The sequence below is a fragment of the Perissodus microlepis genome, chromosome 20, assembly GCF_051167445.1.
Source record: "Perissodus microlepis isolate ML-2025 ecotype Zambia chromosome 20, ASM5116744v1, whole genome shotgun sequence".
NCBI classification, from domain to species: Eukaryota; Metazoa; Chordata; class Actinopteri; order Cichliformes; family Cichlidae; genus Perissodus; species Perissodus microlepis.
The window spans coordinates 28,946,364-28,961,371 of record NC_140480.1 but is presented as its reverse complement, the minus strand read 5'-3'; the positions used below and the strand labels follow the sequence as shown (position 1 = coordinate 28,961,371).

Sequence of the window (15,008 nt, the reverse complement as noted above, 5' to 3'; positions counted from 1 at the left end):
TTTCTCCTTTTTTGTTTTTGCTCTCTGATTCTATATTTAAAATGGGATATGCATAAAAACATTGTTACTAATATTACATTTGAATAAGCTGGTGGTACAGGCATGTATGTACGAGAGCACCGAACACATGCATTTTATGGGTTTTCATTAGAATTCGATTTTTGAGGCCAATGTTGATATTTTAGTGTGTCCGTGTATATGTGTGTGTGTGATTTTTAGTGATTTCAAATCCTGATATTCTGATATATTTTCGATCGATTCTTTTTTCCTTTCAGACACATGAGGCATAAACAGATTCCCCTGATATTTGTTACGTTATTTATTTACTCGTTTATGCTCTGCCCAGTTTGCTTGGATCAGTTGTGTTTGTGGCATTTCAAGCATGTTGGTTGCCAGAGTGCCCTCTGATAGACATGCAATGTCAACACTCATAAGATGGTTAAAGGGTGTTTCTTCTTTTCTTTTTTAGTTTTCATTTATTGGCCTTTATAAATGCCAGTGGATTAGCAAACAGCTAATACTCGTCTAGTTTACCTGGGTTATACAAAGGACTGTGTTTCCCTCACCTTTAAACTGCCACCATAGTTGCTTCTTATTATATTTGGTATGAATATTGTGCATAACATATCACAGTCTACCTCGTCAGAATAACTGTTTACTGACTCAAATTTTCATAATAAACGACGTCTATTTCATGTCTTTGAAATATTGTTTTCTAAATATAGTAAATATTTAGTGTCATATTATAGTAAATTACACTGTAATGCATCTTCTCTGGGGTAGGAATGGTGACTCCGAGGCTAAGAATCATCTTTCACCAAGAGATGGGACAGGAACTCTCATTCCATCGGGCCCTAAGCAGGTGAGGCCAATGCTTGATGTTTATATTTCCCCAGTTGTAGTATTTTATGTTTGTAATCTTGTCATTCTGCCCTGGTGTCAATTGATCCCCAGAAACTCTTGATCGTGATGTATATCAACCAAGTAATAGATTTTCCAGATTCATTTCCACCTCAGGAATGATTTTGCATCAATTGCTTCAGTCTTAAAAGCTCACAATCTCTCTTGTGAACAACAGGGCTGCTTTGTGGTGGAGCTGGAACGCAGCCAGAGAGGCTTCGGCTTCAGCCTGAGAGGAGGGAAAGAGTATAACATGGGGCTGTTCATTCTTCGACTGGCCGAGGAGGGACCTGCTCTTAAAGATGGCAGGATACATGTATGTTTTCTTTGTCCACTTTATTGAAGTGCAGGAGTTCCTAATCAAAGCTTTATTGAGTTTCTCACAGAGTACTGTACCTCGGGCAAAATGAGACATCCTGCCCCTAGCAGTGGAAAAGTGATAGTAGTAATGTTAATAGATTTTTTTTCTTTTATTATTATTTGTCAGGTTGGAGATCAAATAGTGGAGATCAATGGCGAGGCCACACAGGGCATTACACACACTCGGGCAATTGAGCTGATCCAAGCAGGAGGCAATAAAGTTCATCTACTTCTCCGACCTGGCCAGGGCTTGGTCCCGGATCACAGTGAGTTATTGCAGAGCACTGCGTGCATGTTGTCGCCGCTGCATATAGATCTACTTAATAGCTTATTAGTCATACATATAGAGAAGCTTTTGTATGGATATGCTAGATAGCAGGGTGCCGAGTTTCCTTTTTCTCATGCATGTGTTGCAAGCTTTCTTGACTTTTCTTTCTTCTCATTCTGTTTTACTACTGCTATTTGGATCTGCCTTTTGTGCTCTTTATCTGCCTTGCTTTCTCTGTTTTCTGCTCTAGCACGGCTGTCTATTTCTACTTTTATCTCTTCCTTCTATAGGTCTGAACTCTTCTTCCACCCTGTGCTTCTACATGAAACCAGAGCATCACTAAAGGCCTCACTGCTTTTCTTGGTCTGTCCCTAATAACATTGGTAATCCTTGTACTCCACCTACTTTTGTCTTAGAACTCTCCTTTCAGAGTGATTTAACTCCCAAATTAAAGTGTTATTCTCTATCCACTATGTCATCCCCCATGATCAGCCTGAATAGATCAGTTCGTTGTAGCTCAGTAATAACCTAATGTATTACAGTATAACCAGACTATCCAGAGGGCTGAACTAAAGCAGTGAGTCCTAGAAGAACAAACAGGCCTGCAGGAGCATTGGAAGGTTTCTGAGCCCCACAGGTTATTTTTTAAGGGTATTACAAAACAAGATGCCACTGAACACTCACTGCGTCCTTAGTTTGAGTGAAGATGGAGGCCTGGAGAGAAGTTCTTAACCAGATATTGATCAGTGAGTGGAAAAGTGGTAAAAGGATCTGTGTTTATTCACTGGCATCAATCTTTCAATCCAAAGACAAAATTATTTGAATGAATTTCTCTGAGTTGTTGCTCTTAGAAATCCAAAAGCTCATTTCAGCACCTCTAAGTCCATCACGCTCCCTTTTCTCTCTCTGTTTTTTTCTGCTGCATATATCTGCTCTCAACTACAGCTGTGCAGTTCTTATCAGCTCTGGCGAAAATTGAAACGTCAGTGCTGAGTGAACTCTAGCACCTTTTCATTGATAGCTACGTTGTCAGCTGATACACATCTCAAACAAGGCAAATATATTAGAGGGGGCTATTACAAAGGACTATTACAGAAAGTGTGGTAGACGGAAAAAATCTTTTTTCCAAAAACTGAGCATATCGCGCTTCTATTGTATGACTTATTTAATCATCTTTAATCTTTGTTGAATGTGCAAAAATATCTCGTTATGATTTTTTTTTTAGCTTCTGCAGTTTCTTTGCTTTCACATGGCAGTTTTTTTGCTTAGCTCAAACTTTTTTTTCTTACTATCTGCTGCTTGCTTCATAGGTTCAAAGGACAAAGTAACCATTCCAACCTCAAGCTTTCCCAGATTCTCTGTATCTGACGGGCAGTCATCTCCAGCTTCTCCATCCTCTGTCTCCCTCTCTACCTCTGAACTTTCCCCATCCTCACCCAAAATATCTGCCCCTGATGAGTTCCCTGGGGGTGACGGCATAGAACGTGGGTCCCCTGGTGCTGCGAGGGAGCATGGTAAGCAGGCTAACAAACCAAGAGGACAGCAGCTCTCTGACCCTAACCATAAGCGCACCACCAGCCCAAGCACCCAGACCAATAAAACAAGCAGGAGCGACTCCGCAAGTGGTAGCCCCAAAAGAGCCACTGAAGGCCAAAGGGAGCACGTAGATCGCTCCCAGAGCCCTCGAAAAACAGACCAAGGCCACAGCGGATCCCTGGAGGACATGAGCAAGGACAGAAAAGCCCAGGGACAGAGAGGCTCCAAGTGGGAACGTGACCCTGCTGTGCCTTTGAGCAACCTGGAGGAGCCTCACAGCCCCAGGCGCCCAGCTGGCCAAAAGCCCAATATTGCCTCTGGAGAAGAGAAGGACCTGAGGTACAAGCAGACTGATTCAGCTTACTGGCAGGAAAGAGGAGCTACAGAGAGTGGAGACAAAACCTGGGGAACAACTGATTACTACAGAAAGGCAAAGAGGGCTGAGCAAGAGGCACTGGTCCAAAAATCCAACTCCCAAGCATACAGGGAGAGGGTGGGGTCAGACGCTGATGGTGGCACACTGAGCCGAAAGACCGGAAGAGACAAACGGGACAAGGAACATCGAGATGGCAAGTACCATGGTTCAACTGAAGAAGTGAATAAAAAGGACCCACGAGGTTCAAACAGTAGCATCCCAGACCCCAGCTGCAATGGGAACACTACCAGCAAGAAGGGTCCCATCACCCCGGGCCCGTGGAAAGTTCCCAGTTCTGCCAAGATCCAGTCCCGAGTGGACACCACATATGCAGATATCTGAAACCCTGCCAGGACTCTGCATATATAAAGAAAAAGCTGAGCCACAAACATGAATTCAGAATTGAAGGATTATTTTTTTTAGACATGTCTGACATAGCAGATCACTGTGCAACCAGCAACATAGCCTCTCATTGCTCCTGATTATTTTTTTTCTCCAACCAGTTTGCCTACATCAGTTTGCATCAAGCTGCTGATATCTGATCCGACACACGTTGCACCTACATGAGAATTTGTACTGTATAATGATGTGTAAGCATGTGTGTAACAGATGGATTCTGAGTGTGGTATTTGGAAGTAACAATGACGTCTATTTTGTGCCAATCAGAGACTCCGGTAATATAAAGAAGCTGCTCCTAATTGCACTCACTGTGAGAGTGCAATGAGACTGTTTGTGGGTTTTTTGGATAAACTGCTCTCCTCCCCACCACGATGAAGGATCCAGATTTTTTTGTTTGTTTGTTTGTTTTGGGGGTTTTTTAGTACGTGTGTCACGTTTGAAGGTTTAAAGGCATACACATGCAATCACAGCTTTTCTTCCAGGTGAGACTAACTCACTGTTGCTGTCACAAATGGATGTTTTAAAAACTGAGACTTGTGATTTTCTCTGATGGCTGTCTTAAAAGCGAAACTGTCTTGTAAGTCCTTTATGGTTTGTTTTTTGAGACCGACTAGAGTCGTGAATCGTCTGTGTGACTGCATTCATACATGCGAAGACATGAATCCCCTTAGCATATCAGAGAATGGAAAGACTACCCTGGAGCTTTATATGCATAAATCAGCAGACCAGATACTTGTGGTTATAGTTCTAATGTTTGTTATATGTGTGTTAATGAAAATAAAGCATAATGTAATTTATTGAAATTAAATGTACACAGAACAGTTAGTACACATAATTTCACTTTTCACGTGGACTTGATGAGGAAAGGTAGAAATGGAACATGTAGATAAGCATCTCCATCTAAAAGAATACATTCAAAGACTGCAGTTTATGCATCTAATTTCATTCAAGCCTGATTCATGAAGTTGCTGACTGTTCACAGCTCTGTATTTTAGGTCCTCTGCCTGCGTGTACGTATACAAGCTGACTTGTAGGCCTGTGTATTTTAAATATCACTGTAGCATCGACTATACTGAAAATGAAACATATCTCATTTAACAAAGTGGTAACACATATATTGACTCATATTATACATGAATTGAATTAACAGAGGCTGACTGTAAGAAGTGAGACATCTGGCTTTTAACTTACTAAAAACATTCGAAGATATGTGTTTTTGTTAACCATAAATATAGGCACAAAAACAGATAGTTCCAACACAAATATCTATTTTTGATCATTATTTTTAGTAACTGACCCCCATGATTTAAGTAGTATAGTATTAATATTATGCTCCATTATAGGCCAGATGCCTGAAGAATTCACCAAATGTCACCCGTTGGTGACTGAACATATAGTGCATGAAATTGGCAGTACCATTTCTTTAGGAGTCTGGCTTGAAATTACAATCTAAGGTTTGTCAACTTTATTTTTTTAATAAATTCAGTGTAATAAAAAAGTTATTGGGATATGTTGCCCTGCTCTAAAATGAAAATGTAGCATCGTTCCAATGTTTCTCCTGTGGAGTAGAGACACCTAGTGGTTTATACACTGCTGTTCACAAGCAAATTATTGCTTGAACCCAACCCATAAGGATGTGAAGCAGTAATACATGCATCTGTGGGTCTGTAAGACCACTGCTTAATTTATTGTCCACTTTATTGTGACTATGATGCGATACTGTATTAATTACTGTTCATGCCATTACCATGTATGATACTGTGGCCTTGTATTGCTCCAACATATATACATATATATATATAAATATATAAAAAAAAAACTTTTAGTTTTACATCATGGTAGTTGTAAATGTTTATAAATTGTACAGCACCTGTATAAATATTTGCCTTCATGCAGGAAAAAAATCCTCTCTAAATTGTTTCATTATTTTTTTAAGGGAAGGGAACTGAGAGGAAATGCTATAAAGTGGTTCAAAAGAAATAATAATCTGGTCATGGCATTTTGTTCATGCACTGATAAATAAAGGTTTACTGATTCAACATGTTTGTTTTGTCCTCTTTTTTCGCCTCGAGTGTGTGTGCCACTGCATTATGATGACAACTTTAAAATATATATATATATTTTTACCTCAAATTGGAGTCGGTTACAGTGGTTTATCGTTGTGGCGTGTAATATTGCTACTTCTCAGCTCTCACCCGCTGCAAAAGCAAAAGCTCCGCCTCCAGTGGGTTAACCATTACGTCAGCTGAGCGGAGGTGAGTGCGTGCAAAGCCGCACGCATTCAGTACATTCCAAACTCCAACTCCCATGCAGCCATGCGCCGTCTTTAAACTACATTACCTACAGATCAATGCGTTGCGCGTGCGCAATGGACTCAAATCAGCGAAGGGAACTACAAATTAACGGCAAGAGGACTACATATTGTCGGGGACCTGCGCAGTAGGAACCCAGAGTCCTTTAAATTGTTGACTACTGTACGTGCAAAGATGGCAGCTCAGGTCGACTTGCTCCGTGCCAAAGTAGAAGACAAAATGGTAAGGGATCGTCTGGAGCGATTCATGAAAGAGAAGAAGAAGAAAAAGAAAAGGGACTTGTCACCGTTGGCCGACAAACGGGAGAGGTCTGAAAAAGAAGCGAAAAAAGTGAAGCTCCATCACCACCATCATAATCACAAACATGCCGAGCACCGGATCCATCAGCCGCATCAGCTGCAGCAAAATCCCAAGCCCCACAACTTCAGCACGGACAAGCATGTCCTGCACAGCCACCATCACAATCACAGCCTCACCAACGGCACGAAGAAGCCAATTTTTCCTCCGCCTCAGCCGCGAAAGGTGCCGGAGCAGCTACAGAAGAAGCAAACGGTGCCTTCACAGCCACCTGCGCTCTTCACTTTCACGCCTCTCAAAGTGGTCAAGGCCAAGCCCCAGGAATTCAAAGAAAAGCCCAGGGATAAGGACCTGAAACTAAAGCTGAAGAAGGAAAATGAAGAAGCAAATGTGAAACACGCCGAACTGAAGAAAAAGAAGGGTGAGCTTTGCTGTTTTCATTTATTTATTTATTTACTTTCGTTTAAAGACTGTTGGCATTTTAAGATGGATGTTGGGGGGATCTGAATGACAAGTAATGGCATGTAGTGTGAGTCTTTTGATTACAACAATTTGTAATGTTTGCTGTTAAGTAGTGCAGTTTATGGAGTAGATATACAACTGACCCAGTGTATATCCTTTGATAGTAAATAAGAAAAAAAGAAGCAATGAATACGTAAAACTTACAGAAAATATGTCCCCGAACCTCCCTTTAATCATCATTGCTAGTCTGCTGCATTATGGGTTGACTAAAGAACAGAGCAAAACACAGCTTTTTTATGCACATCCTTCTTTTCTAACTTTTAGCTGCTCATTTACTTGTAGAGCCAAGGCCTCACAATGAGAATGGCAAGTCTTTAACACTAGAAGAATATCTCCTTAAGAAAAAGAAGAAGAAGAAGAAGAATCATGAGGATGAGCATGGTGTCAAGAAGGTTCGACACATGCACAACAAAGCCGTTCAGACTGTATGCTCAGGGGTTGGAAAAGATCCTTCTCTGCCTGGCAGCATTAAGCATGAAAGCAGTCACCATCCCGGCAGAGATGCTGTCGACTACCCGGCCCACCTCCATGCTCTCAAACAGGTTCACGCCCCCTTCTTTTCCCACCAGGACCACTACATCCGCAGCTCCTGTCTCCAGACAGGAACACGATATGGACGCTTCATACACGAGGAAAGGCAACCCAATGGTGGGGGGTCTATCTTGCACGCCTATGCTGACGAGTTGGCCTGTCTTAGTCCGGCTGAGATGGAGTGCTTTGCCCAAGAATTTCTGAAGCTGGCTTTTGCCGAAAAGCCTAAAGGTGCAGCCTCATATGCCTTGTCAGTAGTACACAATGCAGCTGCATACCTACCGGACTTCTTGGACTACTTTGCCTTCAACTTCCCCAACACGCCGGTCAAAATGGAGATAATGGGCAAGAAAGACATTGAGACTACCACTATTGCCAACTTTCAGTCTCAGGTATGTGAAAAGGGCAAAGGGTTCTCTTGACCATAATACAAAAAATGTAAACAGAATCCCTCGTGACTTCCATAAACAAATAGAGTACAGGACACTGCTTGGGGTGAGCAGAGTGGTTAGATGCTGATCAGCATGAATTTGTGTTTAAAATATTTTATTTTATTTTTTAAAAAAGGCTGAAAAGAGTCATTTCCATTATGAATGGAACTAACTAAATGTTAAATATATATTGCTTTTAATAGATGTTTTAGTGTAAAGTACAAAACTTCTTGTGCTATAATATCAGAGCATAAGTGGATTTATAGAGGGGGTAGTTTTGGGAAGAGCAAATTTAAACTTGCAGAATATGTTGGGTTTTGGGTTCTTTTTTTCTTTTTTTTTAAGAACATTTTTGTGTCAGAGATGCAAAAACATAAATGGAGTAAATCAGGTTACAGCTGAGATTATGTGTCATGAACGAAAACTATCAGACTGCTGAGTGTTTTTAAGTTGTAGATAGTGGAAATGGATAGCATCGCCCATGATGGCAATGAGTTCCCCCACTCCACCAGTGTTTATACATCAGGTGCAGATACTTTTTCTGGTGAGATGCGATACACTAAAACGGAAAACAAATTTTAGATAAAATCAATATTGTTGTGAGTCAGAGCAAGTCTTAAAAAAGCCACGATCTTAAATGAGGTACAAAAATATTTGCCTCTCAGTAGCTGTCTGCGTTTAATGTATATTCTCATTAAGTTGAAAAACTGCTGGTGGCTGGGTGCGTTTGTTCTCAGAGGGCACTTACAGTCACAGTTGTTTCATGACGTTGCAAATAGGGGTGGGTTTTGATGATCGATTTATCGATTAAAATCGATTCTGGCTTGATTAATGTGATATCAATTCATTAAAATCCTGAATCGATTTTTAAATATAAATGTATTTTGCCCAAAACGCCAGAATCTCAAGTTAAACCTCACAAACTTTCTACAACCACCAAACAGCTAAAACGGTAAATGAGAGCAGGTAACGGATTCTGTACAAAGACGTAAACACAAAACGCGGACCCAACGCATCCCAATCAGTGAGATGTCTCCTTTCTCACCCGACGGCACGGACACGCCGTCGGGGCTGAAAGCCGACAGCTCACTGATTTTGAAGCATCGGCGGGCGCTTTGTGTTTACGTCCTTTTTGCGCTGATTCTGAAGCTGCAGGTTTTATCTCTCTCCAAACAATATTGACTGAACCAGCAGCAAAAGCAGACCCAAACTATGCTTTACATAAACATCGTCACGAATTTCCTCTTACTTTTGCTGTTTTGCTTCCACCACGATAAAATCACACTTCATGAGCTCTCTCTCTCTCTTTCTCTCAGGAATAGTTTCCCATCTAAAAATCTGTTTTTTGCATTATTCGCTTACTTATTACCCACCTGTCTATGGTGTCGGCCGCTGTTTTTTTTAGTTTTGTTTTGGGTTGTTTTACTTACTTCCGACAAGAAAGCCTCATTTCTGCCGTTCAATACTGAACAAATGTAAACTTTTTAAAATTATGCAAAATTGTAAAATGCTTAGCTGTGCCTCTAATCAAACCTCTGTAACTTTGCTCTGCTTCACTTCATTTTTGACTGCACAATATTTTTAAGGTCATCTGCTATAAAAACTCAGACCAGGAAACCGCCTTCATGTTTTTCCTGTGTTTTATACTCAGTTACTTTGACACAAAGGAATCTGCTGTGATGCTTACACCTTTGATAAAGTCTCACAAGTGTCAACTTTCTTTTTATAGATATAAAAATATTGATATGTACTGATAAGTGATCAGAATTATAATATTTCAGACTGTCTGAGGCAAAATTGCCCCGACTCGAATCGAATCAGTTCGGGACCTTGTGAATCGGAATTGAATTCTAGAAATCAGTGACGATACCCAGCCCTACTGCAAATTGATTCGTTTGGAAAAACTGCAGAAAAATGAAACTGTGTAAGTACATCTGCAAACGTGTGACGCTGAAAAGGATACAGAGCTCAGCAGTTTATGCATGGAGTCGTCTCACCACTGCATAAATGCACAAAATGTTTTTGTTGTTGTTGTTTTTACTTACTACAGAATTTTACTAGGTCATTACATAAAACAGCAGTGTTTATGTTGCTGATCACGTCTGTGATTCATGAAGCGTTTGATCATTTTGCTACAATGACTGTAGTCTAGTATATTTTCTATGCATTTATGTGCTTCTACAAATAAAGGTGTGACTCACAGATTACGGTCTGTAGTGTCTCGACTAGACACACACGGGCCAGAAATCCATTAGAGTGACTTGTGTATGGATTTCCCCCTCCTTTGAATATGCTACCAGGTGATGTGTGACTGAGTAAATCGAATCTGTTAGCCATAAAGTGTCGCTGAAGCTTCGTCGCAATCATTAATCTGTGATATGAGAGTGCCCATTCTTCTTCAGGCTTTGACATTTAACAGTCATTTGTTTTGTGTCTAAATGCAGTATACAAAGACAGTAAGTTAGACTGTAGCACACACCCTGAAATATATTTAAAATTTCTGCTGTCCTAGGTGAATCGGACTTACTGTTCAGGGACTTACCGAGCAGGACCCATGAGGCAGATCAGCTTGGTTGGAGCTGTTGACGAGGAAGTTGGAGATTACTTCCCAGATTTCCTGGACATGCTGGAAGAGTCACCATTTCTCAAGGTCAGGGGAAATATTAGAGTCCTAATAGATGGAAGTTTGTAGTCTGCCTATGGCTCACACCGCACTTAGGTTTTGTAACAATTTTGTTTTGTGTACCATATGCTAAAGAAGTGGGACAAGAGTATGCATACATTGCTGCAGCACTCTGTTCCATAAAGTTAGAGTAAGCAGTAGGTTGTAAAGTACTGTGAAACTAGCTACTTGGTTCTTTAAGGCTGCAGTTGGACCCTTCTCATGCTGTATGTGCCCTAACCAGTAAACATTAGGTCACTCAACATTAGCACTAAGTGATTATTTTAATGCTAACATAAGAAATCGGATGAATCCAGAGGTATACTAGAGCCTTATGTGTGCCATTATTCATCCAAATAAATTGAGAACAACTTGCATTGTGTTGCATAACAAACAATAACTGACGGTGGCTCTAGTGAAAGCTTAATGGAGCACAGAAAATACAAATATAGTTCTGAAGACTTCAGCAAATTATTGCCTGCAAAAAGCAAAATATTGCATATGAAAAATGGCAAATTTTTTCATTTGGCCTTATTTATAAAATCCTAAATGGTAGGGACTGTGTATTTAAAATGATTCTAAAACTGAACCTGACTTTCCAATGATTATTTCAAATTGAATATGCTCGAAGCCTAAAGTACAGGAAGCAAAAACTTGTTGCAGTACTTACGTTCTGGGCCGTAGACTTGAAGATGTTGAATACAGTATGTTGCTGTCAGGAATGTTAAGAAGTACCAACACTCTATGATCAATGTAGTGCTAACACATTCCTACTGGTTACAACTTTTATTGTTACCCCCATCCTCCAGCATTACCCAGCATATACAGGGCTCATCAGCAAATTGCATATGCTTAATAGGCTGTAATATGATGCATATCAAGGTAAACTTGATGCCTTGATGTTTCTTAATGTTTGTGTCTGTGTATATCATCACAGATGACCCTCCCATGGGGAACCCTCTCTAGCCTAAAACTGGACTGTCGCTCTCAGAGTGATGATGGGCCGATCATGTGGGTCCGACCAGGTGAACAGATGGTGCCCACTGCTGACATGCCTAAGTCTCCTTTCAAACGGCGCAGGTACAAGTTCATCTGTGGGTTTGTCAGTGTATATAGGCAAAGTACTCGTGATGTAACCTCTGGTTTTCTTGTTCTTGTGTGTTTCTTCAGGTCCATGAATAAGGTAAAAAATCTGCACTACCTACCGAGAACCAGTGAACCCAGGGAGGTTCTCTTTGAAGACCGGACTAAGGCCCATGCTGATCATATTGGACAGAGTTTTGACTGGCAGAGCACTGCTGCTGTCGGTGTACTGAAAGCAGTGCATTTTGGAGAAGGGTGAGTATCTCTTAAATAAAGATGATGCGATAGCAGCACCTCATGCATCATGATATGTGAAGTGGGAAAGTAACTTTTCGATATACTTTGTTTCTTTTATAAAATCTCTTACAGGAATAACCGACCACGTATAACCAAAGATGTAGTGTGTTTTGATGCTGGGGACTTCAATGAAGTTGTCCAGAGGCTGCAGCTGGATCTGTACGAACCTCCAGTAGCTCAGGTGAGACGTGCGGCTTTATAGCAATGTGTTTTTGTTTATTTTTTTTATATATTATAGCGGGGGGGTTTTGTTTGCTTTAAAATAAAACCGCTATGTGTCTTCGTTCTTTGTGCAGTGTGTTCAATGGGTGGATGATGCAAAGCTCAACCAGCTGAGGAGGGAAGGCATTCGCTATATCCGCGCCCAGCTGTGTGACGATGACATTTACTTTATCCCAAGGAACGTCATCCACCAATTCAAGACAGTGTCTGCAGTCTGCAGCCTTGCCTGGCACATCCGCCTCAAAGAGTACCATTCAGAAGACGTGACCGCAAAGGAGGAGCAGCAACCCAACGATCTCAGCCCCACCTCTGGTCGAGTGTCGTTTTCCTCCCCTGCCAGGCCCGATGCCTCCATAACCCCCTGTGCAAGACCACAGGGAGACAACATCCAGGGTGGGGTGGCTAAAACTGAAGAACCCGAGTTCCAGAGGCCAGCAACACCTTCCCAGGAAACTCAGCCAGCCCCTCCACAGCCTGCTAAATCTGCTCACCTCCCAACAACATACAAGGATCCCCACCATTTCTTAGCACCAGTCCGCCCTGGATGTACAGCTTCAAAAGAGCCCAGCCTTCCGAAAGCTCATGGCCACACTGCAGACTTCCCTGAATGACCTTATGCCCCCATCTACCCCCACAACCTATATTTCCCCTGTAAAGGAATTTTGGACTTGGACTGACATTTTTGTCAATCAGGAAGCTTTTAGACTTAACTTATTGTTCATGCTTTTGTTTTTAATCTTCAAATGTTGTTTATGATGTAGTCACATTTTTTCCCGTAAGTCCAATTACATAATTTAATGGGATTGTATAATACAATTTCTTATTTTATATTGCTCTCACATTCACTGTAACGCTTCACTGTTTTATTCAGAAGCTGTGTATGATGTACAGAAACTATTATTTTTTTTGACATAATTTGTCACATGCACATGTTTTAATATATGTTGAATGTTTAGCTGGTTTAGCTTCCATATCATGGAAGAATTGAAGTCTCAAAATGCTTGTGGATCGATTTAGAAGCTTAAAAAATGTAAGCATAGAAGCATGATACTGATAATTTTTTTTTATTAGTTTCAGTGACCGATGCAAAGTGACTAATGTTACCTTAAGAATACTGTGGCTTCTCATTGATAGACTGAGTTGTCAAAGTGCTGCCAGGCCTTTCTTATTTGATTTAAAAGCTTGGGAAGAATTGGACTTTTTACATTCATCATGCCTATGGAAGTAATAATTAGCTATTACTTTTATTATTTTCAAATGCCATCTTTTAAACTTGAGTATAATTTCCTTTAAACTAAGCAACATACAATATATTACAAGCACTTAAATCTTACTCGTCTGCTTCATAAGTTGAAGTTTGGGCAGTTCTTTATTTAAATACCATTTTATACAGGGCCTTTTTCTTACTGTTAATACAGTTTTTTGATATTTATTTATTTTCTTAATATCGAGCTTAACATATAAACACAGGTTTATAACCAGTGATGAGTATTTAAGATTATGACCTAATTGTAAAAGCACTTCTAAGTGACTAAGGAATCACATCTATTGCGCTTAGCAATAACAATTTGACTCTTTTCTTCATGTGTGGAGTTTGTATTCAGAATTTGGAATGTAAATATTATATTGTTATTGCTGGGAATATGTTGCAGCTGTCTTTCAGTCTCAGTTTAATTAAAATTCCATTCACACTCTTATTGTTAGCTGATAATGTCATTATGCTGAAGAAGGCACTTTGTAGTGAGTTTGACGTGGTTGAAACTATGTGGCGTCAGAAAGTGTAAGCCCCGCCCCCCGCCTGCACAGGGTTGGTCCAAAAATACTGCTATCTGTCACAACATTAGAACTACTTGCCTCATAGTATGCAGCTCCTGGCACAGCACTGTCAGCAATCCCAAAGGGTCTGTGTCTGTGGTCTCTGGGGATGTATTGCATCTCACAAATGAACAATTATATTCTCGAGTTTTGAGGCCCAGTCGATGCCTTGGGCATTTTAATCTGTTCAGCCACTCCTGAGCACTTTTTTACTCACTTTTTTTTTTTTAATGCTGTGGCTAATAGGCATATAGCGTCGTAGCTTTGATCACGTTTTAGAGTACGACCAAGTCTTTGAAAAACCTTCATTCTGTTGTGTTCTAAATTTTGTTCCTGTGTGAAGGAAGTGATGGTGTTTTGCTGCCTTTGCTATACCACTGACTACATCTTAGTGCCTTGTACTGTATGTAGTAAGCCTCATTTAAACCTGCAAGGTTTATTTGTTGAGTAGGATGGTAAAATGGGGAGAGGCTAAACAGCCATAGTGTACTATGTTTTTGTTATTTTAAAAAAAAATGTTGCTCACATGATCCTTTTACATTTGCATGATATCCAAAAGCAAATAATAATAGCATCATTGTTTTATAGAAGATTAGGCCTTTCATATCCCAAACTAGGAGAAAAATTACTTCTTTTTTTTGTCAGAAATGTGGCTTTCACGTGGTCTTAACTTAATAAATCGATGTAGAAAAAAAACACCCCATCACAGCCCTGTCATATCAGGCTTTTGTCATTTCATGTTGCGATGCTCTGTGTGCCAGAAACATGGATTTCTGTTGTTTGTAATGTGATCTAGTCTTGTTAAACAAGAGGGTGGAAAAACACAATTAGAATGCATACTGTCAATATTTTTTAATAAATAATTTGTGTGTAACCAGTGTATGTAATATAGTTAAGCTTTACAGTTGCAACATATGCATATTAAATATGCATATTCAATTCTCCATTAACTGGACAT

At 40.3% G+C, this 15,008-nt stretch overlaps 2 protein-coding genes across 5 annotated transcripts in view; both read left to right on the top strand.

The window, feature by feature from the left end:
• magi3a (membrane associated guanylate kinase, WW and PDZ domain containing 3a) overlaps positions 1-5,917 on the top strand; it is a 105,289-nt gene extending 99,372 nt beyond the window's left edge. The window contains exons 18-22 of one of the 3 annotated variants that reach the window (XM_084917964.1): positions 784-862; positions 1,079-1,216; positions 1,388-1,526; positions 1,819-1,891; positions 2,839-2,932. In XM_084917964.1, the coding sequence (XP_084774090.1) occupies positions 784-862; positions 1,079-1,216; positions 1,388-1,526; positions 1,819-1,871 (409 nt within the window). In that variant the 3' untranslated portion in view covers positions 1,872-1,891; positions 2,839-2,932. Of the gene's footprint in view, positions 1-783; positions 863-1,078; positions 1,217-1,387; positions 1,527-1,818; positions 1,912-2,838 lie in introns of all 3 variants that reach the window. The other 2 variants (XM_084917963.1, XM_084917962.1) reach the window with 2 other exon arrangements.
• A 407-nt stretch (positions 5,918-6,324) lies between these two features.
• Positions 6,325-14,924, top strand: rsbn1 (round spermatid basic protein 1). 2 transcript variants are annotated; one of them, XM_084917289.1, is made up of 7 exons: positions 6,325-6,908; positions 7,274-7,932; positions 10,484-10,621; positions 11,571-11,713; positions 11,804-11,971; positions 12,086-12,194; positions 12,310-14,924. In XM_084917289.1, exons 1-7 carry the CDS (start codon positions 6,365-6,367, stop codon positions 12,844-12,846), a joined length of 2,298 nt encoding a protein of 765 aa, XP_084773415.1. In that variant the 5' UTR covers positions 6,325-6,364; the 3' UTR covers positions 12,847-14,924. The 2 variants fall into 2 exon arrangements, with proteins under 2 accessions (XP_084773415.1, XP_084773414.1); XM_084917288.1 differs by having other exon boundaries at positions 6,326-6,908; positions 7,292-7,932.
• Positions 14,925-15,008: the final 84 nt, after the last annotated feature.

Excerpts from the sequence above, each read along its gene's own strand:
- rsbn1 (XM_084917289.1), top strand. The coding sequence starts at position 6,365 with ATGGCAGCTCAGGTCGACTTGCTCCGTGCCAAAGTAGAAGACAAAATG. Across the intron at positions 6,909-7,273 it reads CGAACTGAAGAAAAAGAAGG|CTGCTCATTTACTTGTAGAG; the intron begins GTGAGCTTTGCT and ends TCTAACTTTTAG. Across the intron at positions 10,622-11,570 it reads AAGAGTCACCATTTCTCAAG|ATGACCCTCCCATGGGGAAC; the intron begins GTCAGGGGAAAT and ends ATATCATCACAG.